General features: G+C 42.2%; 1 protein-coding gene across 1 annotated transcript; it reads right to left on the bottom strand.

The window, feature by feature from the left end:
- Positions 1-5,596: 5,596 nt before the first annotated feature.
- LOC124655840 lies at positions 5,597-23,374 on the bottom strand. The gene is made up of 14 exons (XM_047194675.1): positions 23,127-23,374; positions 9,056-9,144; positions 8,716-8,892; positions 8,490-8,632; positions 8,143-8,412; positions 7,910-8,058; positions 7,296-7,357; positions 7,127-7,195; positions 6,870-7,043; positions 6,662-6,786; positions 6,217-6,576; positions 5,932-6,071; positions 5,774-5,842; positions 5,597-5,678 (listed from the first exon to the last, which is right to left on the bottom strand). Exons 1-14 carry the CDS (start codon positions 23,372-23,374, stop codon positions 5,597-5,599), a joined length of 2,157 nt encoding a protein of 718 aa, XP_047050631.1.
- Positions 23,375-23,847: the final 473 nt, after the last annotated feature.

Here is a 23,847-nt window from a genome sequence, read left to right as displayed (position 1 = left end):
TTTCTAACTGTTCGGGCTCATTGGTTAGGTCTATGTCGCAAGTTAAAATCTTATTGATATGCCCTGTTTCACTTTGCAAAAAAGAACCTCAAAATCTTTTTTTACCACACATAGGCCGACGAGCACCTCTGCCCGGTCTTGGCCCTTGCCGATGCCATCTTCTCAAGCAACGAGAGCACATGACTGGAGTGGTTGTTCCTCAACACTGTGTAGTTCCCCACGCTCATGGCGGGGGCGTTGCCGTGTGGTGTTCCAGCTGTTGGGATGTCATCCCCGCTGATTCTTGGCGCTGCACGGATTAGGCGTGCTAGAGTTTTCCGCAGGAGAGCGTCGTGGACCCTGCCGTGTGAAGAGTTGGTCGTTGGTCCTTGTTGCCATCGCACGTGGAGTTTCTGGGTATCTGCGGGAAGTTCTCCACGAAAGACATTGGTCGCCGCCATGGAGCACTTTGTAGGGATGTGGTTAGTATTTACTTCATGCTCCCCCTAAGCTCTGTGGCCTCATGGCCTGGTTCCCCCACCGCCGACCCGACCTAGGCCACCCGCAGTCAGGGGGGATGGAGGCACCATCGTCGATCAACCTCCACGGTGAAGCACCTCCTCGAGGAGCACCTGGACCTGGATGACGATGAGACGGAGGTCGGCGTATCCGCAGCTCGTGATCGGAAGAGGAGCGGTAGCGGATCGGTGGTTCCATACTCACATCGCCACGTGCACGCTGCTACTACCATGTAATCCCGGCACACGACGTGGAGTAGGGAGATGGGCCTGCAATCGATGAACTGTGATGGCCTCTGCCTAGACATGGGAGGGGGTGCGAGGAACACATGAGATGGCAAGGAGAACCCCCGTTCATGGCATCAGATAATTTATGAATGTCTTTTTGTAAATTGGTAGGACTAAAGTTGTTCACTTTTGCCACCTAAACCTAACAGGTGGGCACAACCTGTTAGAAAAGGGTTAGGACAACAATCAATGCTATGTGTCACGGACTAGTCTCAAAAGTGGTATTTATGTGTCAGCGAGAACAAAAGTGGTAGCTAGTTATGTGACACAACTGCAAAAAAATGTGGTTTTTCATTATTTCATTTTCTCATCTGCGGGGGACTAGTATTGTATTGTATATTTGTACCTCGTATTGTAGATATTTACCTCCAACGGGTGGACCCGAATATGATGGCCAGCATCACACATAACTCTTATTATTGCCTGCATCTAAGCAAAAAAAAAAAAGTCGGTTGCTGCATGTAAGGGCATGTCGGTTGATCCACTTCATGTAAAAAGTCGGTTGAGGTGTGTAAGGGCATTGTTAGCCGATCCATTTCGAACACGAATGTGTTTGTTTGTTCCGTTTGGGTTAGCCACCGATAGGAAAGGGGGTATTGTCCTTCCCTGGTCCGTTTGGGCGGGGCTACACCTAGCGGGGCACCTTATTTGCTTTGTGTTGGTCAGTTTTCTCCTTTTTATCCAATTAACATACATGAATGAAAAATAGCACCAAATATTAAATTTAATATAGGTAATAAATTCTGACTAATTAGGCAATTAGGAAGTTCACACATGCTCGTATGCACCGCAAATTGTATGCACCGCAAATTGATTGCACTCCGCTTAGATGAATGACCATCTCTTTTGAAGAGAGATGTCATTCTGATCAATATGAGTTTTGTAGAACTTGAAGTGTCTACGCTCATTAAAGTACTGGACAACTCTCCGCCAATATGTTCCTCCTTTTTACTCAGGATCACTGATTGGATATTGTCCAAACGTTATCCAAACCTCACAAATCAACTTGTTCCCCTTGATTGTGTATGCTCCACTCCATTGGTTGTTCATTTTTTGTGTGTTGCAGTGTCCGTAGGTAAGCATCATCCATAACGTTAGCATCATCTCCAAACAATGGCTGCTTGCCATGATAAAGAGCTCATGTTGTTGAGTCTCTTGGTCGGTCCCTAGTTCAGTCACTATAGGGCGGACGTGATTCATCATGTAGTCCCTAGTTCAGTAGTTCATTGTCCATATATAGGGCAAACATGATATCGGTGCCACCGCATCGACTTAAATTTAGGCTAAAACTGGGTTGTTGCGGACCAGTCCACCAAAATGAATTATATCACTCCGTTGAAGATGCCCTAAACCCTAAACGTATCACATCTGTTTTGGTACAACCAAATAATTTTAAGAAAAAAAATACGACATACATAGTACTACCTCCGATCACATTTAATCGACGCAAGGCTACAAGTGATTATTGCTAGCTGTGTTCACAACTATGCGTCGATTATTTAACGATCGGAGGGTGTACATAGTAATTAATTAGTATCCGTGCGGTGCGAAGTACTACTCTTAGTCTATGTGTGTCCATTTCCACATTCTCTGAAGATGCAGGGATCACACCTGGAAGGCAGTCGTCACGTTTGAACATGCCTGAATCGGCTTGTAAATTCACTACGGGAGCTCGCCAAGGGGCCGACGGCCAGAATCTGTGCCGACGGCCGCCGTCAGCACAGATCCCCGGGCACATCTGGGCCGACGGCCAAGCCGTTGGCACAGCAACAGGGGTGTGGACACGTGGTAGCCACTGGCCGTCCGAGCACAGCTTCTGGGCCGTCACCGCCCTTCCTGGCCTAACGGCCGTTAGCCGCTCCGCGGGCCCCACGCGGACTGTGCCGACGGCGTCATCTGACCGTCAGGCTGGCATCTGTGCCGACGGGCCCCACGCGGACTGTGCCGACGGCGTCGTCTGACCGTCGGGCTGGCATCTGTGCCGACGGCAAAGGCTGTGCCGACGACACTAGGGTCTGTGCCGAGGCAATATTGTGCCGACGGCGCTGGCTGGTTCCTGTGGTGATTGTACCAACAAATAGCTAGCCACTCAATCCATCTTGCGTAACACCGACGTGCACAAGATCGAGGAGAGAGGTCGTTAGTTAGTTTGTGCGGTACAGAGGTCGAATGTTGATTGCATACACAAAACACCAGTTAGCAGATGCATGCCGGTGACTCACTGAGAATACGTAGTGTGGTAGTAGAACAACGATAACGTAGTACTGTACAATACATGCATGCGCGTGTTCTTGAAGGAAGAGGTAGCTAGCTAGAACGTGCTACACGATGCGCCCGTCATCCGGCGGCGAGACGGGGGGCAGCGGCAGGTCGGGCGGCGGAGTCGTGTCCGGCACACCGCCAGGCAGCCCACAGTCCTCCTCCGACGGCGGCGTGCCGGTTATCTTCTCCTTGGGCGTCGGCGTCGGAGGTCCCACCGGGTCCGGCTCCCCGAGCCTCGGCGGCGTCTGTCGCGGCGCGTCCTCCGGCAGAGGCTCCGCCCCCGGCACCGGGTTCGGGACTTTCGACGGCGCGTTGCACGCTGTCGAGGAAGCGACGAGACGGCTTGGTGCGGCGATTGTGGCCGGAACAGCGGGGCGTTGCCGGTGGAGGAGCGTACGGGTGGCGCCGCCAGCCGCTCTAAGTAGGCCGGAGGAAGCCATTGCACGTTCTTGGGTGAGGTGTCTTGTCCGACTTGCTTCCCGCTTTAGTAGCCGATGGAAGTGGCCAGGTCTCTGCCGCTTTGCGTGGAACCTGCACGTGTGACGTACGTGGCAACGGCAAGGCATGGCTGCTCTTCTACTAGCTCCGTGGCTCACAGGTTTGCATGACACTTCACCTTAGCTGCTACCTGGCCTGTTTGAATTTGCCTGGATTTCCATGGGGCTGGTCAGGCCCGGTGGTACTGCAGGCCCGAAAGTAATCGGGACAACTAAGGTCCAACAATCTATCGCTGATATCTGGTCACTTTTCGAGGCCGCCAGGTCTGGTTGATCACTCCGCCTGAGGTCAATTTGGCAATGGGTCCCATTCCCTGATTCCCTGATGGTTAATTCACTTATTAGGAAACGATTTTGGTTAGTATTTTATTTTCGTGGGGATTTTTTTTGGAGGCAAATTCTACCCATTAGGTAAGATGAGGATGGGTCTGTGTTACCACTATCCATACCTGATAACCATAAAATCTCCGTTAGGCACATCACATGTGGCACTAGGGTACAAGATATATATGTATAGATACCAGAAAACCATAATCCTATTGTGCTCACATTTCCCCTCTCGCCCCCAACTACCGTAGTCCGTAAATCCTATTGTGCTCACATTTCCCCTCTCGCCCCCAACTGCCGTAGTCCCCAAATCTCAACTCTCAAACGCTCACCTCTCCTTCCTAAACTCTTGATCCAGCCAGCCATGTCATCCTACCATGTCAACTCTCAAATCCCATGACAGTTAGCGGGGATGGGGATGGAGAAAATTTTCATGCACGAAGATGGTTATGGTTGAGCGATAACCAGTGGTTAGTGTTCCCGTTGCCATATGGAGCCTGAAGGGCTTTGTATTCCTGTCATATATGAATTTTAATAAAGGCGGTGATTCTCAAAAAAAGATCTGGTCACTTTTCTTGCCGAGCAAAATAATTCACTTCCGGGTGGAGAGTAGTCACAAAAAGTCTGCCCATGCACATGAAATCGGTCAAACTAAGGGGTTCACCTGTGGATACTTGATGTCCTTTCTGTTTTAGGCTTAGTGAAGATAGAGGCCATATTTTTTGTAAATGCAAAATGGCCAAACCAATATTGTTCAAAATGAAGTGCAGATGAGGTGACGTCTTCTATTACTGTGCATGCCATGGAGTGTAGTTTGATGAAGAGGGGAAAGAAGGACTCCATGACTAAAGTCAATCCTCGCCGGCCAGCAACATCTCATAATAACTATGCAAGGATTAATACTGACGGTGCGTTCAGGGAATCACATATGTCGGGAGGCTGAGACTAGTAATATTATTCATGCTGAAACTATAGCTCTGCTTTAGGCTGTGCCTGTACGTATCACCTGAAAAATGGGATGTTTCAATTGCACATATTGGATAACTTGTTGAATTGCATATTTTTTGAAGACCCTGTACGATATCTAGCAGTAGATCGAACAAGTTCTGAACCCAGATTCCTAGGTACCGAAGGGAAAATTTGCTAGCTAGATACAGGGGAATCAACCAAACAAGCTTACTTCTCGTAATTGTCAGAGTCACTGGACGAACTGCGACCTGCGCCAACAGCCATTGCCCACTAGAACATCCAACTTTAGATATTGTACAGTTTCAGAAGCTAGTTCACAACAAACAGAATTTATGCAGAGGCTATCCATGCAAGCGGCAGCATTACGACAAAGATGGGCAGGCTAGCAAGACCTGGGCAGATGGGTCATAAGAGAATGAGATGCAGTTGGGCTGGGGGTTTACAAAATCTAATGCACAACCATAGTTAACATTTGTAAGGCCACGAATCAAGGGATAGGCTACATGTTTTACTACAAGAATATATAGATGGGGTTTATCTGAATGTATAGCCAAATGCTCCAACACAAACTAGCAAATACATTATACCACACTATTCTTACTAGGATTGAACAATCCCGAGTAATTTCTTGCTAGGATAAATATATCCTTCATATGTCCTTAATAAATCAGAAACCTTACATAGATGCACACAAGCAAACACCATAAGTAGATATTTGCACATCTGAGAGAGAATTCCAGCTGTAGCTTCACACCTCTACATTAGAACTTTTCCAACAAGCTGGTCTAGAGGATGTACTTGACCACCAAGAAACCAATATGGCTTGGACACAGGCCACCTGCAATCCAATATTATTTTTTAATATAAGTTCATTGTTCATTAGATGCTATGCTTTACCAAAAGGAAATTAGCATCGGGTAACAAAACAATTACTGGGTTCTCTTTCTCATTCGGGTCTTAGGAGACAAATCCATGTTCACAGGACGACCGGCCAAAGAAGAACTGTCCAACATATTTTTGATGTAAGTTGGTGCCGAACACCTAAACCAGACATATATGTTTCTGCAATAAGGTTGAAGTAAAAAAATAACCTTTCTAACAGATTAAACCCTTGGCACAGAACTGTTAGAATCTCCTTCCTTGGCAGAAAAGGAGTTGTTCCAGTTTCATCGTAAAAATTCATGCCAATGAAACTACCATCCAAACCAATAAGGGGGCCTCCAATCCCAACCTAACAAAAAAAAGCACAGAAGGTTACAAGAACTTGGACAAACAATTTAGTAGATGTATTAATAGATTGAATATACTGCTCAAATAGATTAACTATCTACACCCGTACCATGTAAAAAAATTACAAGAGAAATTCACCACCGTACCTTCTTGATTTGACATGTGGACAAAAGAAGGTCTTGGCAATCAGGTTTTTTTACGAGAGCAGTAGACCGTTTTCTTTTACGCTCAGTAATAGCCTTGTATTTACCCTTCACTTCACCCATTGAGGCCATCAATAATCCATGGCATTTTTTAGTCCCACGCCCAATAGCTACTACCGAGCGCCCTATACTCGCACGCCCTACCGACTTGGTATTTCTAGACTCCGTGACATTCAAGATATCTTGTGGACATATAGCAACAGTGAGATCACTTTTTAGACTGACAACGGCAATGTTGTAATATTCATGATACAGTTCTAGTATCCCCTGCACAGTATGGTTTCGCGGGAGAAACACCTCAATCTGCAATAAACATAGTGATCACGCAACTAATTAACCATCTCCTAAATTACAAGACCAAGGAAACTGAATAGGGTCACTAACTAACCTTCAACTTCTCATCAATCTCGCCTTCAGCATCATCAGTCCTGAGCAAACTGGCCGAAGTAAGAACGAGCGGGCAGTCTTTGCCTGTTATAAGCAGGCCTGTGCAAGCAAAACACCTCGTGTTATCTGCATCATAACTTTGCGCATTAGTTAGAGAGGATAAAAATACTATCATTGAAGTGTAATGAGTATACAACTGTAAACATCACCCTTAAATGAAGCAATTGAGACAACACTTTGGGAAATTTCCTGTGTGACTCTTTCTCCAAGTTGATACCAGATACGATTTGGGCCATTATCATACGTGGTATGAAAAGGATACCCTTTCCAATAATGAAGTTGGCCAAAATACTCTTCAAACGTACCAGTCAATCTCCCATTGACTGGTTAGTTAGGACAGAAATACACAAGTCAGCAATGAACAAGTGCACAAGAGAGAAATGAGCAATATAAAAGCACAACTTACGCTCAAACAGGAGTGGCGGTGGCAGGGGATAGCCCAAGGATTGAAGAACCTTAGATCGTACCATAAATCCTGATGCAATAAGGTGTGTCATTCACATAATCAATAGGGTGTGCACCATTAATGGCCAGCAAGTAACATTTCGAATGATGTCAAGCATGATAATTCACACCTGAAGGGATGACTGTTTTTACACCTTTAGGCAAGGAATATCCACGAAAGTGGTTACTCTTTCTGCAATAAAACATGTTGAATACAAGTAAGAATAAATACTTGGATGTTATCTTATAAATATTCAAATAAAATAGCATGAGGATGAAGATGTAAAAAAAAGCAGTTCGTTTTGTCTGTACTTCACGGCTTCACGCGCCCTTCTTTGGTTAGAAAAATACACAAGCTTCAATACTGAAGCAACAGCATTGAATTCAGCACTTCTATCCACCACACATTACTGTGCAAAAATTTGCAAGACTCCAATGCTTGTTAGTATTCCAAGATGGGCTGATCTGCTAACTTTAACCCCCCCCCCCCCCAAAAAAATAGAACTACGTATGGAACCTGATAGGAGTGTCCAATACTTGTTGGCATTGGATCAACATGCATAGCAAGATCCAAAATATGAAAAAAAAAAAGCAAGTTGCTGTCTTCTTGGACAAGCAGCACGTCATAGTTTCTTAGTCCTTACAAGGTTAGTTGAAGAATAATAAACTACTGCATCTTAATTTCGGGATTTTTTATAGGCCATACTAGTGGCTCATAAATATTAGACTTGCACAGAAGATATACCTGGTTTTCTTTAGAAAACGCTGCAACCAGTTATGAAGTTGCTTCGTGGATAGAAAGGTGATCTTGCCGTGACCCGATTTAACAATAAGCCCAACAATGTGTTCAGATCCACCAGGAGGCAAATACAACAGGGGCCCCCCATGTCCGCTCTAGTATAAGTGTAAGGGATTAGAAATGAAAAGGTTCCCACATATCGTGCTAAAAAGTAAGAAAACAAATCCAAAAGTGTGTACCTCTGTTATCTCACAACTGACTGTCGAAGTGCCTTTATCCTTGAAAACAGGATGCGAACAACTTGCACCCATCAAAGTACCATCGATGGCACGGCCATATGCGAATAGATCATTATTGAGTGTGCCTCCGGGCAGATCCAAAGGATTACAGGTATCCATAGCGAACACGTAATGGAGGCTAAAAGACGTGACAATAGCAATACCCTTCTTTTCATCATATAGATACAAGAAGCCATGTAAAGTTCTACCTTCAGAAGCACGCACTTCAATCTACAGTGAGAAAACCCGACCGCCGATTAAGCGATGCAAAATAAATACGAAAACAGCGAGTAGCTAGCAGCACTAACCCTCAAATTATCATCTCTGGTTCTATTGTCATTAAATTTCTGGGCCAAACGCGCCGAAGTGACAAATACTGTATGGTGATCTTGTATATTGGCATGCGTGTGGCTTACGGATATACCGGAGCATGCATATACCAGCACGTCTTCTGCACAAGATCATGATTTTGAAAAATCTCCATTAACTGGTAATAGAATGAATAAGAATTTGGATATGCAGCAGAATAATCACCACTGAGCAAAGCAACCGAGACAACACCGCGTCTCATAATTGAATCCGAGAGTTTCTTGGTGCTGTCCGGGTCACCGAATGTTTCGGGTTCGAATGGAGCATCCATCATCTTTTCCCTGAGCTCGTTCCTGAACCGCTGTTCTACAGCACGTCGCTCCATGACCATTTTCCGTTTCACTAATCAAAAAGAGGATGCATGCATGATAAATAAACGAGGACATTGTGGGTGTTCTAGCAGTTAGTTAATTATTAGCACGTGCAGCTGTGCGTTAATTATGTATACAAGAAATTAAAGGAAGAACCGGCAGCAAGAAAGCTGAATAGTCGATCCTGGACTCACATTGAAGGTTCTTTACAAAGGATTCCATGGCGCTGCTGCTGCTGCTTTCCTCGCCGCTGCCCGACACTTTATCCATGGGCTCTGCAGCCCTGGAACACAAAAATATATCAGGAAATACATACCTATTTCAATATAAAAGAACTTGACGAGATCCCAGTGTTTTATTTACACATGGCAACTCAGACAGTTAGCTGAAAGGTAACCTAGAAATTGAAATCCAAAATCAACTGGAGGGGTACGAATGGCGGAAAAAACAATACGCAGGAGATGCTTGTATGAGTGGAGAAAGAACTGAAACTAGCAGTAATCTTCGAGCCGGATTGGAGAACTTTTTCATATGTGACCAATTAAGCGCATGACGGGATGAGGAAACAGAGACTCACATCGCGCACCTTACTCCGCGCGCGGCTTACCACCGGCGGATCGGAAGCAAACGGACGTTACGCAGCGATTCCGCCGCGTCGCCTGGAATCGAGATTTCGCACCTTCGTCCGCAGCGACGGTGCCCTGGCGGTGGCGGCAAGGGTTAGAGCCTAGAGGTAGGAGTAGTACTATTTGTTTTCCTAGTTATTTTCAGCGTCCAGAAAGCTTATAAGCGCATATATATGACAAGGTGCATTGGGTTTCCAGTACGGTCATTGCCACTATTGGGTGCATTGGGCCGGCCCATATGCCAGGTAAGTATTTTTTGTCATTTTCAATTTTGTTTACCATTTCGATTTTCTTTTCAGTTGTTTTTAACCTTTTTAACCATTTATATCCTTTTTTGTAGTCCTTGTTTATTCTTTTGTTTCATAAGATTTATTTTTCATGTCTTCTGGAAATTATATATTACTACTTATGTTCCATCATATAAATCCTTTTTAGCAAACTATTTTAGTTTACTAAAACGGCTTATATTATGTAAAAAAGGTTATACTTTCTAATATGTTTACACATAAACATGTTCTCGATAAACAGTAACTTACCTGTATACTGGAAAGCGAAAATATTGATTTGTTGTTTGATTGGGATTGGATACGTATTTCAGAAACAAGATGAAATGAATCAAATGTTAATCATCACATCAAATATTGCAGTCTATTTTTTATATGGAAAATAAAGAGTGCTAAAGGAGTTCCATCGTGGGTGAATTAGCTATTGAGGTAGGTGGACAAGAAAGTTGAGGCAGAAGGACAAGATGCGCAAAATCTATATCTATACCTAATAATAAAGGAGCTAAGGTTTCTGCCAAAATTTTCGTCCAACTTTTCTTTGAACGGTTTTGCCCTCCCACCAAAATACATAATACATCAGTTGCCATGTAACGGTTCGCTCGTTCTTTTTCTATCCCTGGGCTATTCCTCCCTCCCGAACCGCGCTGGTCGTTCTTGGCCCGTATGTGCATCAATCAATGGGCCGCAAGCCAATTTCGTTGGAACAGAAATCATCGAATAACTTGCAGTCAACCGATTGAATCATATTTGAATAGTACCACATCGGTCTCTTACAATGAATACCGCCGGCTTATATACCGTTCTAACTGGCATGGAATTTCAGCGAGGTGAATCAACAATAAGTATAGCACAATTGATTGGTCTGAGGGCCTGAGGAGGCAAGAAAGATGGGCCGTAGCGTGGCTGTGATGTGCTAAATGAAATTGGGCTTCATTGTCAGGCTTGTGCTCGTTAGTATGTCTCAATGTCAGCATCCTATAGCTGAATGATCTGGGTCTTCCCGGTGAGTTGACAGGCAGGATTAAGGAGCAGTAAGAGCCGATGGTGAGATCTCTACTTCAAGCAAAATAGCATACGATTTGTTATAAATAATTGCTCGAGGGAGTTCTTAAGATTTTGTGGCGTAATTCTTTAGATTTTGCGTAGTAGTGGATCATAACCATCCGCGAGTTTAATCTGTCAGTCTAGGTAACATTGTCCCATATGATTTGTTATAAATTATTGCATAATTAAGATAAATTTCTGATTTCAAAATTTTGAACATGTGCAATTGTCACAAGTGATATTTGTTTTGTCCGTGGTGTGTGAGGCAACATTTTTATGACAACGAAAATATTATATATAATTACCATGATCTATCCTCCTCAAGAATCGGGCAAGGTCAACAAGTTCAGTTCAGTTCGGTGAACTATGGTGGTACTCTTGTCTATGATTTTTTGTGTGAAACTTTAAGATACAAAATTATTTTCCGTATATTCAGGTCTATGGTTAGGCCGTAGCGAAGCACGGGTTTTGTCCTAGTCCATTGTAATGTACCTTGGAATAACGAACGTCCTTGACGCAGGAGGTTTTAATTATTACTTTTACGAAATTCCATGGGTATATTAATAATCATCAGGAGGTTTTAATTTCTATACACATAAAATCTATTTTTATTTTCTAAGTGTCAGAACCTAGCTTCTGTTGAAGCAACTATAAGAAGTGCAATCCAAACTTGGGCAAATCCTATGTAAAAAAAAGGAAGTAAGGTTTCTCCCCTGTTTTTCGTCCGTTTTGTATTTACCCTTGACTCTGCATCATAATTACAGCCTCTGCCACCGTCTAAGTCAAATACCGGTTCGCTGGCTTCGTGCGTCGCATCACGCACTCACGCTTTCTGATCCTCACGCCAAAACAGCCCAACATCGGCCCAAATTTTCCATGGTACGCCCGGACCCTCCCAGTACTCCTCGTGCGGTCGTCGCTCCTATCGATACTGCGGCCCGATCGATGCACTTGCCCATAAAGCAACAGATCAGTTTGACGTAGTGCACCTGCACCGGCCCATAAAAAATTCTGGAAATCCGTCCGTGGTAACCAGCTGAGGGAAGGATATCTTGTATATTCAATATAAAGTCCCACCTCGCTTTTTTAGCCTAAACACCACCAATTTATATACTCAAGCAGCCTCCCGAATATCAACCAGCAACAATATTGTTGTTCGGTTAAGAGACAATGATTAGAAAGGAACTATCCTGGCAAGGAGGGAAGTAAATCAGTTGACATGAAATGATTGAACGGGACTGATAAGATGACTCTGGAAGAATTGATCGACAGCTAGCGAGGCAAGGAGGCAAGGAGGGGAAGTAAATCAGATAACATGCATGAAGAATATACAATGCTAATGCTTGGAGAGGCCATGGCTTAGTGCAGTTGAGCATCCGGGACTCAGGTGGTCCCGCATCTTGGACTGCATACAGGAACCTTCCCCGAATCCGTCGACACCCCACGAACTCGTACGGTCCAAGATTTTCCAGGATCGACCTCAATTTCGGGTAAACAGAAGAATAAGTGAGAGGGAGCTACATGCCGTAGCTTACGGCGGAAGTGGATAAAGCTATGTATGCTAGCCACTCTTAAAAATATGATTTTTGCCACTCAACTCTTAACTATATTGGACATGCGTCGGATGTAGAGTGCCTCGCTTGAATAGCTACCATGGATATAAACATTTCATCGAATTTCATTGAACTTTAGTAGACCTCGAAATAATTACATTTTGGTCAAAATAATTCAGGCATTTCAGTTATATAAACTAATTTAAAATAGTTTTCAAATTTTTGAATATTTAAATGATTTTTGACGAAAATTTTGACACTTTGGCCATAATGAAAACCAAAATCATTAAAATTCACTGAATTCCAATGATTTCATAGTGGCCGAAATATTTCCAAAATTGAAATTCCAAACCATGGTAGTATGGAGATATATTTGGTAGATATGATAATAAATATTTTATATGGTACTTTAGATTGAATTCAACTATATATTTCTTTGCTCCGGTTCCGCTATACGGATATGATACAATTTTCTCCTGTAAATTTGGTCCTACTTTTAAAAAAAGTTGACAAAAAAATAGGTCAATTTTGTTCTAAGTTAGATTTTTGGTTTGTGCTTTCGCTAAAATATTTGAATGTTGGCCATTTTGTCAAGTCTTAGTGAAAACACACATCTCTTCTCATTACTAGCAATTGCATATGTCAAAATAAAAAGCTGCTGCATTCAACCTCGCGGGTCACACAACGAAGATGCCAACCACATCGTTACCAAATAGTTTTAAGTCTTTGGCTAAAAGTTGATGTTCTCTCTCCCGATGCAACATATTAGTAAAAGTGCCCGTGCCGTTGCACCGGGATAAGCTAAAACTCAATCGCTCCAGCGGAACCGAACACTTATCCTCCATGCCACCATGAAGGAAGGTGCTCATGTTTTCTCATATTCATAGCGATGTGGCACTGGAGAAAGAAAAATGTTTGACAGAGATGCACATTCGTCCACTCCTACATTGTCGCCGTCCCTTTAAATTCGAGTAAGTTCCACGGGGTTAGGATAAACTTTTGATGTAGTCGGCACAATCCAAATTTCTGCCCCGCAATCAATCTACCCGTTTAATAAGTATTGAAAAGATAGTTAAAATAAGCAATGCAAGCCAACCTCTGGAATTTCCTTTAAAAAGTATAAGTACTACTCCCTCTGGTTTAAAATAATTACCCAAAACAAATACATCTAGATATATTTTGGTGTGTAGATACACTAATTTTGGGCAATTATGTACTAAAATAAATCTGCGTTGCCACTTCTTTGCCAACATCATCGATGATGGTTAACTGTTTACATATTCACAATGAAGATGATCAATCGCAAGGCGATGAGCTTGGTCATCATACTCTAACAGCGCGCTCCGTGAGCCCACATACTCACAACTGTACTGCAAAGAATAACTTTTAGAATTGATTATGATGGTGACAAAGAGGAAAAGTGTCAACACAAATACTTTACAAAAACATTTAAATGTTTTTTTATCCCGGTGCAACGCACGGGCACTTTTGCTAGTCCTATGTAAAAAATAGAATACCACTTTTATAAGAGGGCTCACATACCTGATGATGACGCTAGTTTTTAGGAATTTCTCATATTTTATACAGTTTTTAACCATTTTAGCATGTTGCATGTAAAATTTGAACTACATGTCATATTTTTCTTGTTCCTTTTCTTTAAAAGAAAACATTTTTAGGTTCATTATGTTTTGTTTCGGTGGAGATACGTTGTCCGTTTCACAGAATTACCTCTAATGTGCCTCCTCAACAATGGGGATGTGGCCTTTAATGGGACAGATCCGACGATGAAATCGCCGCTCTTTCCGTGCTCAACCAGCTTCCCTCGCCGAGCTGCTGCTGCGTTGCCCATCAACGGTCCCCCTCCTGTAATGTGCGTCGATTGGCTGCTGAATTATTTTACTTCCATTTTACCTGTTTGCCCTCGTTTCCCGTCATTGCTAGCAGTGGAAAAAAAAACACTCGGCAAACTCGTTGTCGAGTTCCGGGAGAAATAAATAGGAAAATCTTATTTTTCGATATTAATATCTAGAGATATCAATTACACCTAGTCTCTTCAATAAAATAATACTCTAATGGCAATACGAATGCACACAGCCAAAAAATAAAAAAAAACTAAGAAAATAGAAGTCCCGCTAGTGTATTCTAGCCCTAGTAGCAATAATACATCCACCACCAAGATAACACATGGACTCTATGCCCTCCAACAGCGACGCCTCCAAGAATGAAAAAAACGCACACGCGTCGTCATGGTCGATCAAAATATCTTAATTTTTCACCGTGAAGATAGTTCATGCTCACAAAACAATGTATTTAACAAGGTCACTGCCAAGAACAACCAACTAAGGCCAGGTCTTTGTTTTTTACCCTGAAAGGTAAGACTCTCAACTTCACATGTTACCACTCCCACTTTCATACTGCTGCTGCAAAACCAAGAACACCAAGCAAGTCCCTCAGTACCACAGAGATTCGAACCTCCATTGATAGTACTCCAAACCGACCTTTATGATATTCTCCGCCACTATCGGTATTATTCCTGGTTCTAGCGAATCTGTTTGATTCTGTTTTATTTGGTCTATCGGTAGTGCACCTAGTTCTAGCGAATCTGTTTGATTCTGTTTTATTTGATCTATCGGTAGTGCACCTAGTTCTAGCGAAACTTCTGTTTCCGTGTAAAAGCATCTACAATGGCGCTATCCAATCCAAACCTGTGACCTAAATGGTTCGATTCTATTTGTTTTGGTTGCATCACGTAAAGAATTCGGGCAGCAGTCCAGCAGATCACGTAGTGCGTCCAACGGTGTGATCTATTTGGTCCACTGATGGAGCAACTTGCATAATAAAACATCTGACATTCTTGGCTACATCCATATATTGCATACATATTTGGATACAGTTTGCTTGATACAATAATCTAGAAATTAATAAAAACATACCACGAGCCTAGCATCTTCATCTTGCCCTCACCTAGTTATCCTCGTCAGAGTGGTATTAGCAGAGGCGGCACATGGTCTTATCAAAGAGCTTGAGTGTGAGCATGTCGTGGCTATCATACTTGAAGACGACTAAGTGGCCAATGATAACTGGAAGTGCACAGTTTAATTGTAGCTAGTTTCAAAATAAGAGTATCGAATCACGAGGTGCTACTAGTTAAGATATTTATGTCCGTTGCTACTATCTATTAAGGGATACTTGTAAATCGTTCTTTTATCTCAAATAAAGGTGTTTTAAAGATTATTGTAATTGGTTGCGAGAAAGTAAACAAAACAATAAGTAACAATCGTAGTGAGAAATGGATGAAACTCAATAAGACAAAGTGTTCTCGGTGATTATTGGATCCACCTATAGCATTAGAATTCATGTTAATTAATAAAACTATGCTTATAATTATGTTGTGTGTGGAGAGAGCTCCATAACAAGATGCACCCAGAAAATCATGGGTCATCGCATCTCTAAATAACCAATGCGGCTAGCTTTATGCAAACCACATGTTAACTATCACAATTAAGGATTTCCCCATGGTTATCGATATGACCTTAGTGAGTCTCCCTCTTTCCCCCTCTTCCATATGTTAAAGTGTCGACACAAGTACTGTCACTTCTCTCCATACATTTTACCATACTTCAAAGGGTAGTTTCCTCTCTAGACCCTAAGAAAAATATTACGTGGTGCAAATCATATAATATCAAGAGAGATAACTAACACACATTAATACATTAAAATCATAGGTCATCTTTGATTCATCTCATATTCATGCTAGGATTTCTCCATCTCCGCAAGAACGAGAGAAACTACTCACACATGGAAGCAATTAAGAGCATCATCATATTCTTATGGATGGAATGAAAGTAATGGTATGAATTGGAATACAAATCCACAATAGCAATAAAATCACAACTATGGTTGAAACAGAATGGGATCGATGATGATGATGGAGATGTAGCGGTTGATGATGAATGGGGTGATGCCATGTCCTTCAATCATCCGTTTGGCAACCCAGATGGTGTCTTCTCCCAAGTTTCTCCTCCAGATCTATCCTACAGGTGGTGTTTCAGTGTTTTTGGGGGCTTTTTATCTTGGATCGCCCTCTCGTCCACACGAGGTGAAAGTATTTGACGATGCGGTGGTCCTGGTGCTACGTACGAGCGGATGGTACGGGCAGGATCCCCCTGTACTGGTGCCCTCTAAACACTCTGATGTTTGTCCTCACATTTCCCTCTAGCCCAGACGTATGGTTAAGTGCGCAAAATATCATAAAATGATAGTTTTTATTGATATTTCACCATTGCCTTAATATTTAGAGATCCCGCGTAAACAAGCATAGAAAGTGCGTGGAAACTCCGTAAAATGCAAAAATCATATTGCTACACAAAGATGTTTATATAAAATAACGGAGTACAAACACTCAAAAAATGCACTCATCGCCCAACTTCAATGGCGTGTGCGTGAGTGAACTGCCTCTAGCCATTGTGGAGGTACATCTAGCTCACGCAGACCCACATGTCAGTCGCGCGGCCGTCCACCCGTAGTACGATCTCATGGGGCTCTTGCCCATCGACGATCGACGTGAACTTTTGGGGGAGATGCAATCTGTCCTAGTCCCTGCCCAAGTGCATGGTGACACCGAACTCAAACCCGGAGAGGTCGATGGCGATGGACCGGGCGACGATGCAGGCAACATGGACGATGATTGTTGACTCTGGCCTCTCTCCCATGTCTTCGTTGGTGACCTCGGCCACGGCCACGCACCGGGCCCGATGGTCGTCCTGGACGCCCTCCCCTCAATCCTATGCCGCCAGCCATGACTGTTGCGATGTCTGTGGTGGTGGTGAGGAATGGAAGAAGATGAGGTTGTGGAAGAAAATGACTGTGGCTTGCCTATTAAAAAGGATAAGGAATTGGAGGCCGATGCGGAGGCCGAAATGCCGATATTGATGAAGGCAGATGGTTAGCCCAGAAGTCGGTTAGTGCATGCAGTGCATGCAGCTTTGGAGTTAGCCTACCTCCATTGATGGCTAGTGGAAGAAGGCCGTTGAGTCACTGCCATGCGGGTCCTCAGCCCACGCGGGGCGGACACGGACGTACATGCACGTTGTCTGCACACACGCATCGGCTCCCCAAATTTAGTGGACAGATGGGTCGAGCCGGATGGGTTGGTCCGCTTGGGTTGCGCCACTGGAGCGTGCGTGATTTTTCCATCTATCTGGCGGCGCAGACCTGTTTAAACGTGGCAGAATTATACTCCCTCCGTTCCATTCTGTAGTGCCTATAGTTTTTTGACACGAAAATTAGCACAAGAGTGTTCTTTACACAAGACCCCCTAGATTAACGATTTGAGATCAGAGTAAAATGAGGGAAATCGGTAACTTCATAAATTAACATAACAAATCCCACAAATCTCTCTGGTTGACTCTCCATATATGTGCAGCCAGATTATATTAAGGAAATAAAAACATTGCTTCCTAAATCTAAGGAATCGTTGGGGTCATGCATTAGGAATCTCAATTAATTGTTTCCTTTTTCTATAGATTTTTTTTAACGCATGTCGTGTGGGAGCTGACCGGTAGAGGGGGTAATTGAAAAATAGACAAGCTACAACATTGTATTATGAAACAAATGCCAAATATCTATAAGCATTATAGAAAGGAACGGAGGGAGTAATTATTTGGGTCATGGTGGAGATGCCCTAACAAGATAACACCGAGTGGCTAGCTGTTTTCTTTCTTTTTGTAGATGGGTGGCTAGCTTCTATAGGTAAGCACAATGTGATCTGTAACATGTTTGGTGAGCTTGAGTGATATCGATCTGCTTGCTTCAAGACATATTCACTCGCATAATTTTAGCATCCATGAGGTCAAATTTTAATCTGTTGGTGTCAACAATATAAGGGTTGGTGCATCTGGCAAGATATGTCAATATTAATGCATGGGAGCTATGATGATGAAGTTGCACACGGTGTATCTTGATGGTTAATGTTATTTCTATGGCTAAAAAACTAACAACTTCCGAACTATAACAACTAGTTGAATGCCCGTGCGTTGCTACGGTTTCTTGTATTTCTTTCGTCTCACGTGTTAATAGTCATGTGCATAGAAATTTAGTCATAGAAGACAAGAAGTTAATCAGTTATGTTTTTTTGTAAAACCGCACATTAATTCAAACTCTAGAAGGATATACACACTTCTTTGCACCAGTGACGTTGGTATTGATCGGCTAGATTTTAAGATCTCCGGCTAGATTATGATGGTGTAACTTTTAAGTTCTCAACCTTATTATTCAAGCATGCATAAATTTAGCATGCCAACATAACATTGACAAATTATGCAGGCCATATAAGCTGATGGTGCGGATGATAAAATAATGAACAAAATTACCACGGTATGATGCATGTTTACAATAAGCTACTTTAGGTTCTTGTCGATTCCCGGCATAGAATTCGGACGCATAATATTTTTCAGCAATAATAGCATATATTAAAATTAGAACTTCGTGTCATCGGTGAGAACAAATTACACATATGAGCTACCACTTCACAGTCATCAGTTGTGGTCCGTGGACACTTTCAATATATTCTTGCAATGCTTGTCACATGCAAGTTTTTCTATCAAGTATCTAGTCCAGCCATCAAGAAAATACTCCAGCGTGATACTCCAATATAGAGCATGTCTCTTAAACTGTCTGCAAGAACAATCTGGAGCGCGTACCGAAAATTAGTATGAGTGGGAAAAACAATATTGATTCTACAATTATGTCCATATGAATAGTTTGATGTTTATATTAATAGAACAATATGCTATTTAGGTTAGAGAGCAGTGTGCATGGTAAAAATAAAGGTCTAATAGGTACTTTTTTTTAAAATTTTCCTAGGGGATAATAAGTACTCCAGTATATATCTTTGTAGTGTTCGTTGCGAGATAGTATCATAGTCAAGAAAAAAGAAGGAAAATGGAGTATATATATAATTATGATAATATACATAGTTTAACATTTTCTAACAAGTAGTTTAACATGCATGTTTTCCAAATATTTAAAGTAATAAGTAGATCTTTGGCGAGCTTACTATAAGATCACACTTGTGAAAAGAGTACTATAATATGATTTGGTGCTAATTATATTCCAGAAAATATAGAATAGTTTCAACTTAATATCCCATCTAGTGTAATTGGTGGTGACTTTGTATGAATGAATGTTCTGATGCATAGGCAGAAAGTGAAGAAACAGAATTAGGAAAACAAATGAGCATACTAATCGTGCAACAATACAAACATTTAGAGCCGACAAATAGCCTCGTCTCACGGTGAATTATATCTTCAGAGGTTTCTTCAGCGCCGACATCTTACTCAAACACCTAGCAGAGGTGTTGTCCTTCTTGTCAGTAACCCAAAAGTAGAACAAATAAGATTACCTAAAATAGTGACACCTTTTCAGTAAAATGGTTACTTAAAACTTCACATTGTCAACATTACAATTTAGTACAAAAGATAATCTAGGCTGTTTGTCAGCTCTAAAGACTGTCTGAATGAATTAACAACAATAATTCCTACTAAAAAAAGATGAAACCTTAAACATTCAGCCAAACCAGGGCAATTAATCCATAGACTATCTTATGAATTAATATCAATATTCAATCTCTTGTTGCTTGAAATATTTAAATTTTAAGTAGCAGATTAGTTTCCAAAAATAGACTGATTCAGGCGTAAGATAGTTTGATCACATAACTTAAGATAGCAGATTTCTATCCTTGGGAAAAGTGAAAAAGATGTCTGAATGTAACATATGCATGACTGAATTCAACAAGAACCTGCCATATCAACATGAAACAAGGCAAATCGTTAATTAATTTAACAAAATTAAGACACATTAAACTTTTTCATCTGTGAGAAATGGGATATTCACCTGAGATAATTGGGTCCCACAGAAGTTTTAGTTCTGTCTTACCCATACCAGTATGTAGTAAGAGTATTATGCATGTTATGTCATATCCCTAATCGCCCAGATCTCTTGGTATTTGTGGCTTCACATCATTGCACAATCGGCTCTCATAGGACCCCCTAAATTTCCTTATAGATCTCGGAGTGCCAAGAACACAAGAGGCCTAAAAAATTCTTTGGGCAACAATAAAAAAAGTAACCAAATTTGATACATAAATATAGCACATGGAAGAATACTTTGTGGCGTTGCCTTTTTAGTACTTTAAAAAAGCATTACTGCAGGTTGTACTCCAGTTCTAGTGCCGCAGTTATGAAGCAGTCGAAGGATGTTTTGAACACTTGTTCCATCAGTCAAATGTGTGGAAAAACACCGGTGACATGGCCTTTTTTATGCACTACTGCATAAAATACGTACTATAAACATGGAAGTACAAGCAAGTGACATGTGCAAGGCTATCACATTGATCGCCATGCTACATTTGTCACAAACGCAGAGTCAGACTAACAAAATAAAGAAAACTCATTACAAAACATCAGTTAGCAATCCGATAAATCAATTCATCGATCCATTCTAGCTAGGACTGACTTCATCGGACATTACATGAACTCAGTTGGTACAATAAGGGTAAGAATTGAAATACACACTATTGGCAATATCATACCGTTTGTAGCTATTTGTTTCGCAATAACTGAGAACTGAACTAAAAAATGGTCAAGGTCAGTTAGCTCACCTTAGGTGATTGGTACAAAATGAAGCGCTTCTCCTTCACACCATCTAAGTATAAGTATAGAGGAATAACTAAATCACAAACACCACCAGAAAATATCTTCACATCTCGACATCGAGTCTTCTATAGCGCGTCGCGGGAGCTTGCCAACGCAAAGGCCACACCACCTGTCACCCCAAAAGGTTGAACGCGTGCACCAGCCTCTCCGTGCGGATCCTTCACAATGGAGCTCTAACCCGCCACAGACTGGACGATGGTACTCATCCATGCTGGGCAGCGAGTGTAGTCATTATACACATGCATGCAATAACCAAACAGCAAGTTCTTACCTAAAATCACGAACTATAATTGTATATATGTGTGCCTGACTAACGGAGAAATTATATGCATATCACTGAACTTACAATACTGTTAAGTTCTTATTCCTGATAGCATAAAATAGATTGTTTCTGGATGTAGCTCGAGAAAGAGAGCAGACCATTTATGACTATCCATGAAAAAATAGGATCAGAGAGAATGCATTTGGTTTTTAATAAAAAAAATCTAGGCGTTGTGCCCAGAGGACTTATGTGGACAAAAAACAAGAAACTAACCCATGGGCCATGGCGGCTCATCCAGAATTTGGTAGACATTTACGGATGAACTCATCAGACGCATTTTAAATAAAGAAATGAACTCAAACATTCACTCGTGCAAAGAAAAGCTACTGCGTAGGTACTGATAGACCATGGCATGGATAAAAAGGAGGCCTAACTATTCTTCCAACAAAGTTAGCACGGCCTAGCTATTCTTCCAACAAAAACAACAACACGAGTCCCAGATGTCAATGTTGGACAGATTCAGCTTGCTAGCACTAACAAAACAAACATATATCAAGAGCTGATCCCCATACCTACATGTATAGCTATAGGATTTGTTGCCAGAGCACCAAATGGTAAGGGAAAATCTCCCCTGCAAGGAAAGACATGGAGGAAACATCATCAAGAGCTGATCCCTGTACCTACATGTATAGCTATAGGATTTGTTACCAGAGCACCAAATGGTAAGGGCAAAGCTCCCCATGCGAGGAAAGACATGGAGGAAACATCATGAATCTTGGACAATAACACCATGTAACTGCTGATGAACATAATTATACATGACCAGGTCTATGTCTTATTGAAAGAGACACAGAAAATTGTTAACAATTGGCAATGACACACATATATTGTTGATCTCCGACAAGAAAAGTCTTACCACCAGGAGCCTTTCTGTAAACCTGTAGCAAACACTTAAGCTACAGGTTCAAGTACGACCATCTTGAAATTCTTACATGATCATAAAATAGATTCCTAAAAGTTATAATATGAACACACAACTAAAGCTTAAATGTTAAGATGTACTAACATCGGTATAGCCGATAAAATGGACCCCACAAAAAGGGAAATTATAGGGTCTTTCAGTATTAGTAGAAATAAGCAAGCGACATGAAGTAGTTAATATAGAACTAAACAGAATTTCATGGATATAAGCTATGCCCCATGGATTCAAAAAATACTACGTTGTTACTGAATATGCATTACTTGATATACGTCGACAAAGTTTACCCTCTCTCCATTTTAACATCAATGTAGTTCACATCATTTGTAGTTATACTGTTATAGATTAAGGTTCATATATATTATTAACAAATAATGATATAATCATTATAAGAAAAGCTAAACGCCTGAGAAAATCCAAGTTCTTTTTACGCCCAAAATGGACCACATGTTCATCGCCAATAACAGGAGAGGAAAAGATAATCTCCCACTACATTATTTTTCAATTTTTTCCACATTTACTTTATAAAGCAATAGAGGGCAGCTCTACATACAGGCAAAACCTTGGACAAGACATGATCGACCAGGTCGCCAGGAAACAAAAATAAGAGCTAGTAATAAGATAGGGGGAACTAAAAGAAGTAGCATCCCTTCATGGAGAGAGTCCATACCTGAACCAACAGCCCGACTCAAGCCCTCAACCTCTCTCTGAATCTTGCTGCAGAAAGAAGAAGAACATGAGCACATCCAACTTGAGCCACAGATCAAACTGATAATAGAAGGACGCGGTTTGGGAGTACAAACCTGAACAGCTTTGCCGGCCATGCTAAATCTCTGATCCAACCCCTGACGTACAGAGGGGAGAAGAGGTGTCGGGTTGCCCCAGATTTCCTTGGGGCAAAGTCTTTCCATGAGCGGAAAATGAGAGTTGGGGACACCTGAGATAGGAAGTAGAAGAAATTAATAGGGGACGACAGAGCCATTGACCTCGCCCCGTTCATCTCTCTCACCTCAGCCTCCGCAGATACGGTGCCCAGGTCGATGCCAGTCATGTTGCCGCCTCCGCAGATCCGGCGCCGGGATGGACGCCAAGCCTGCGGACCTCCTCCTCCGTTCGGCCGCGCACCCACGCCACCGCCAGGACCGCGACGGTTACCAACGCGAACAAAAGCACGCTCATAGTCCGCTCCTGCGGCTCTGCCTACACGCGAGCGGATGGGGCGGGGGTGAGACATGAGAGGCGGCGGCGGGACCCTGTGCTAGGGTTCATGGGAGGAGGTCGCCAGATCGAGGCTGTTGCTACCTTGTTCGCTTGGTGAATCGTTATTTCACACTTATCGGTGGCATGGAGGCGTAATTAGCTAAGCCAAATATCAGATCGACTTACAGCGTCATTCGATGTAGATCGGACGGACAATATGCTCTCAATCTCCTTCACCAAACGCGTTGTACGACCTACGACCAACTCGAATATCTCTATCTCTACTACTTATAAAGGCACAAACTTGCGTAGGAAAATACGATC

This window comes from Lolium rigidum, chromosome 5 (genome assembly GCF_022539505.1).
Source record: "Lolium rigidum isolate FL_2022 chromosome 5, APGP_CSIRO_Lrig_0.1, whole genome shotgun sequence".
Classification (NCBI taxonomy): domain Eukaryota; kingdom Viridiplantae; phylum Streptophyta; class Magnoliopsida; order Poales; family Poaceae; genus Lolium; species Lolium rigidum.
This window is presented reverse-complemented; position numbering and strand designations above follow the sequence as displayed.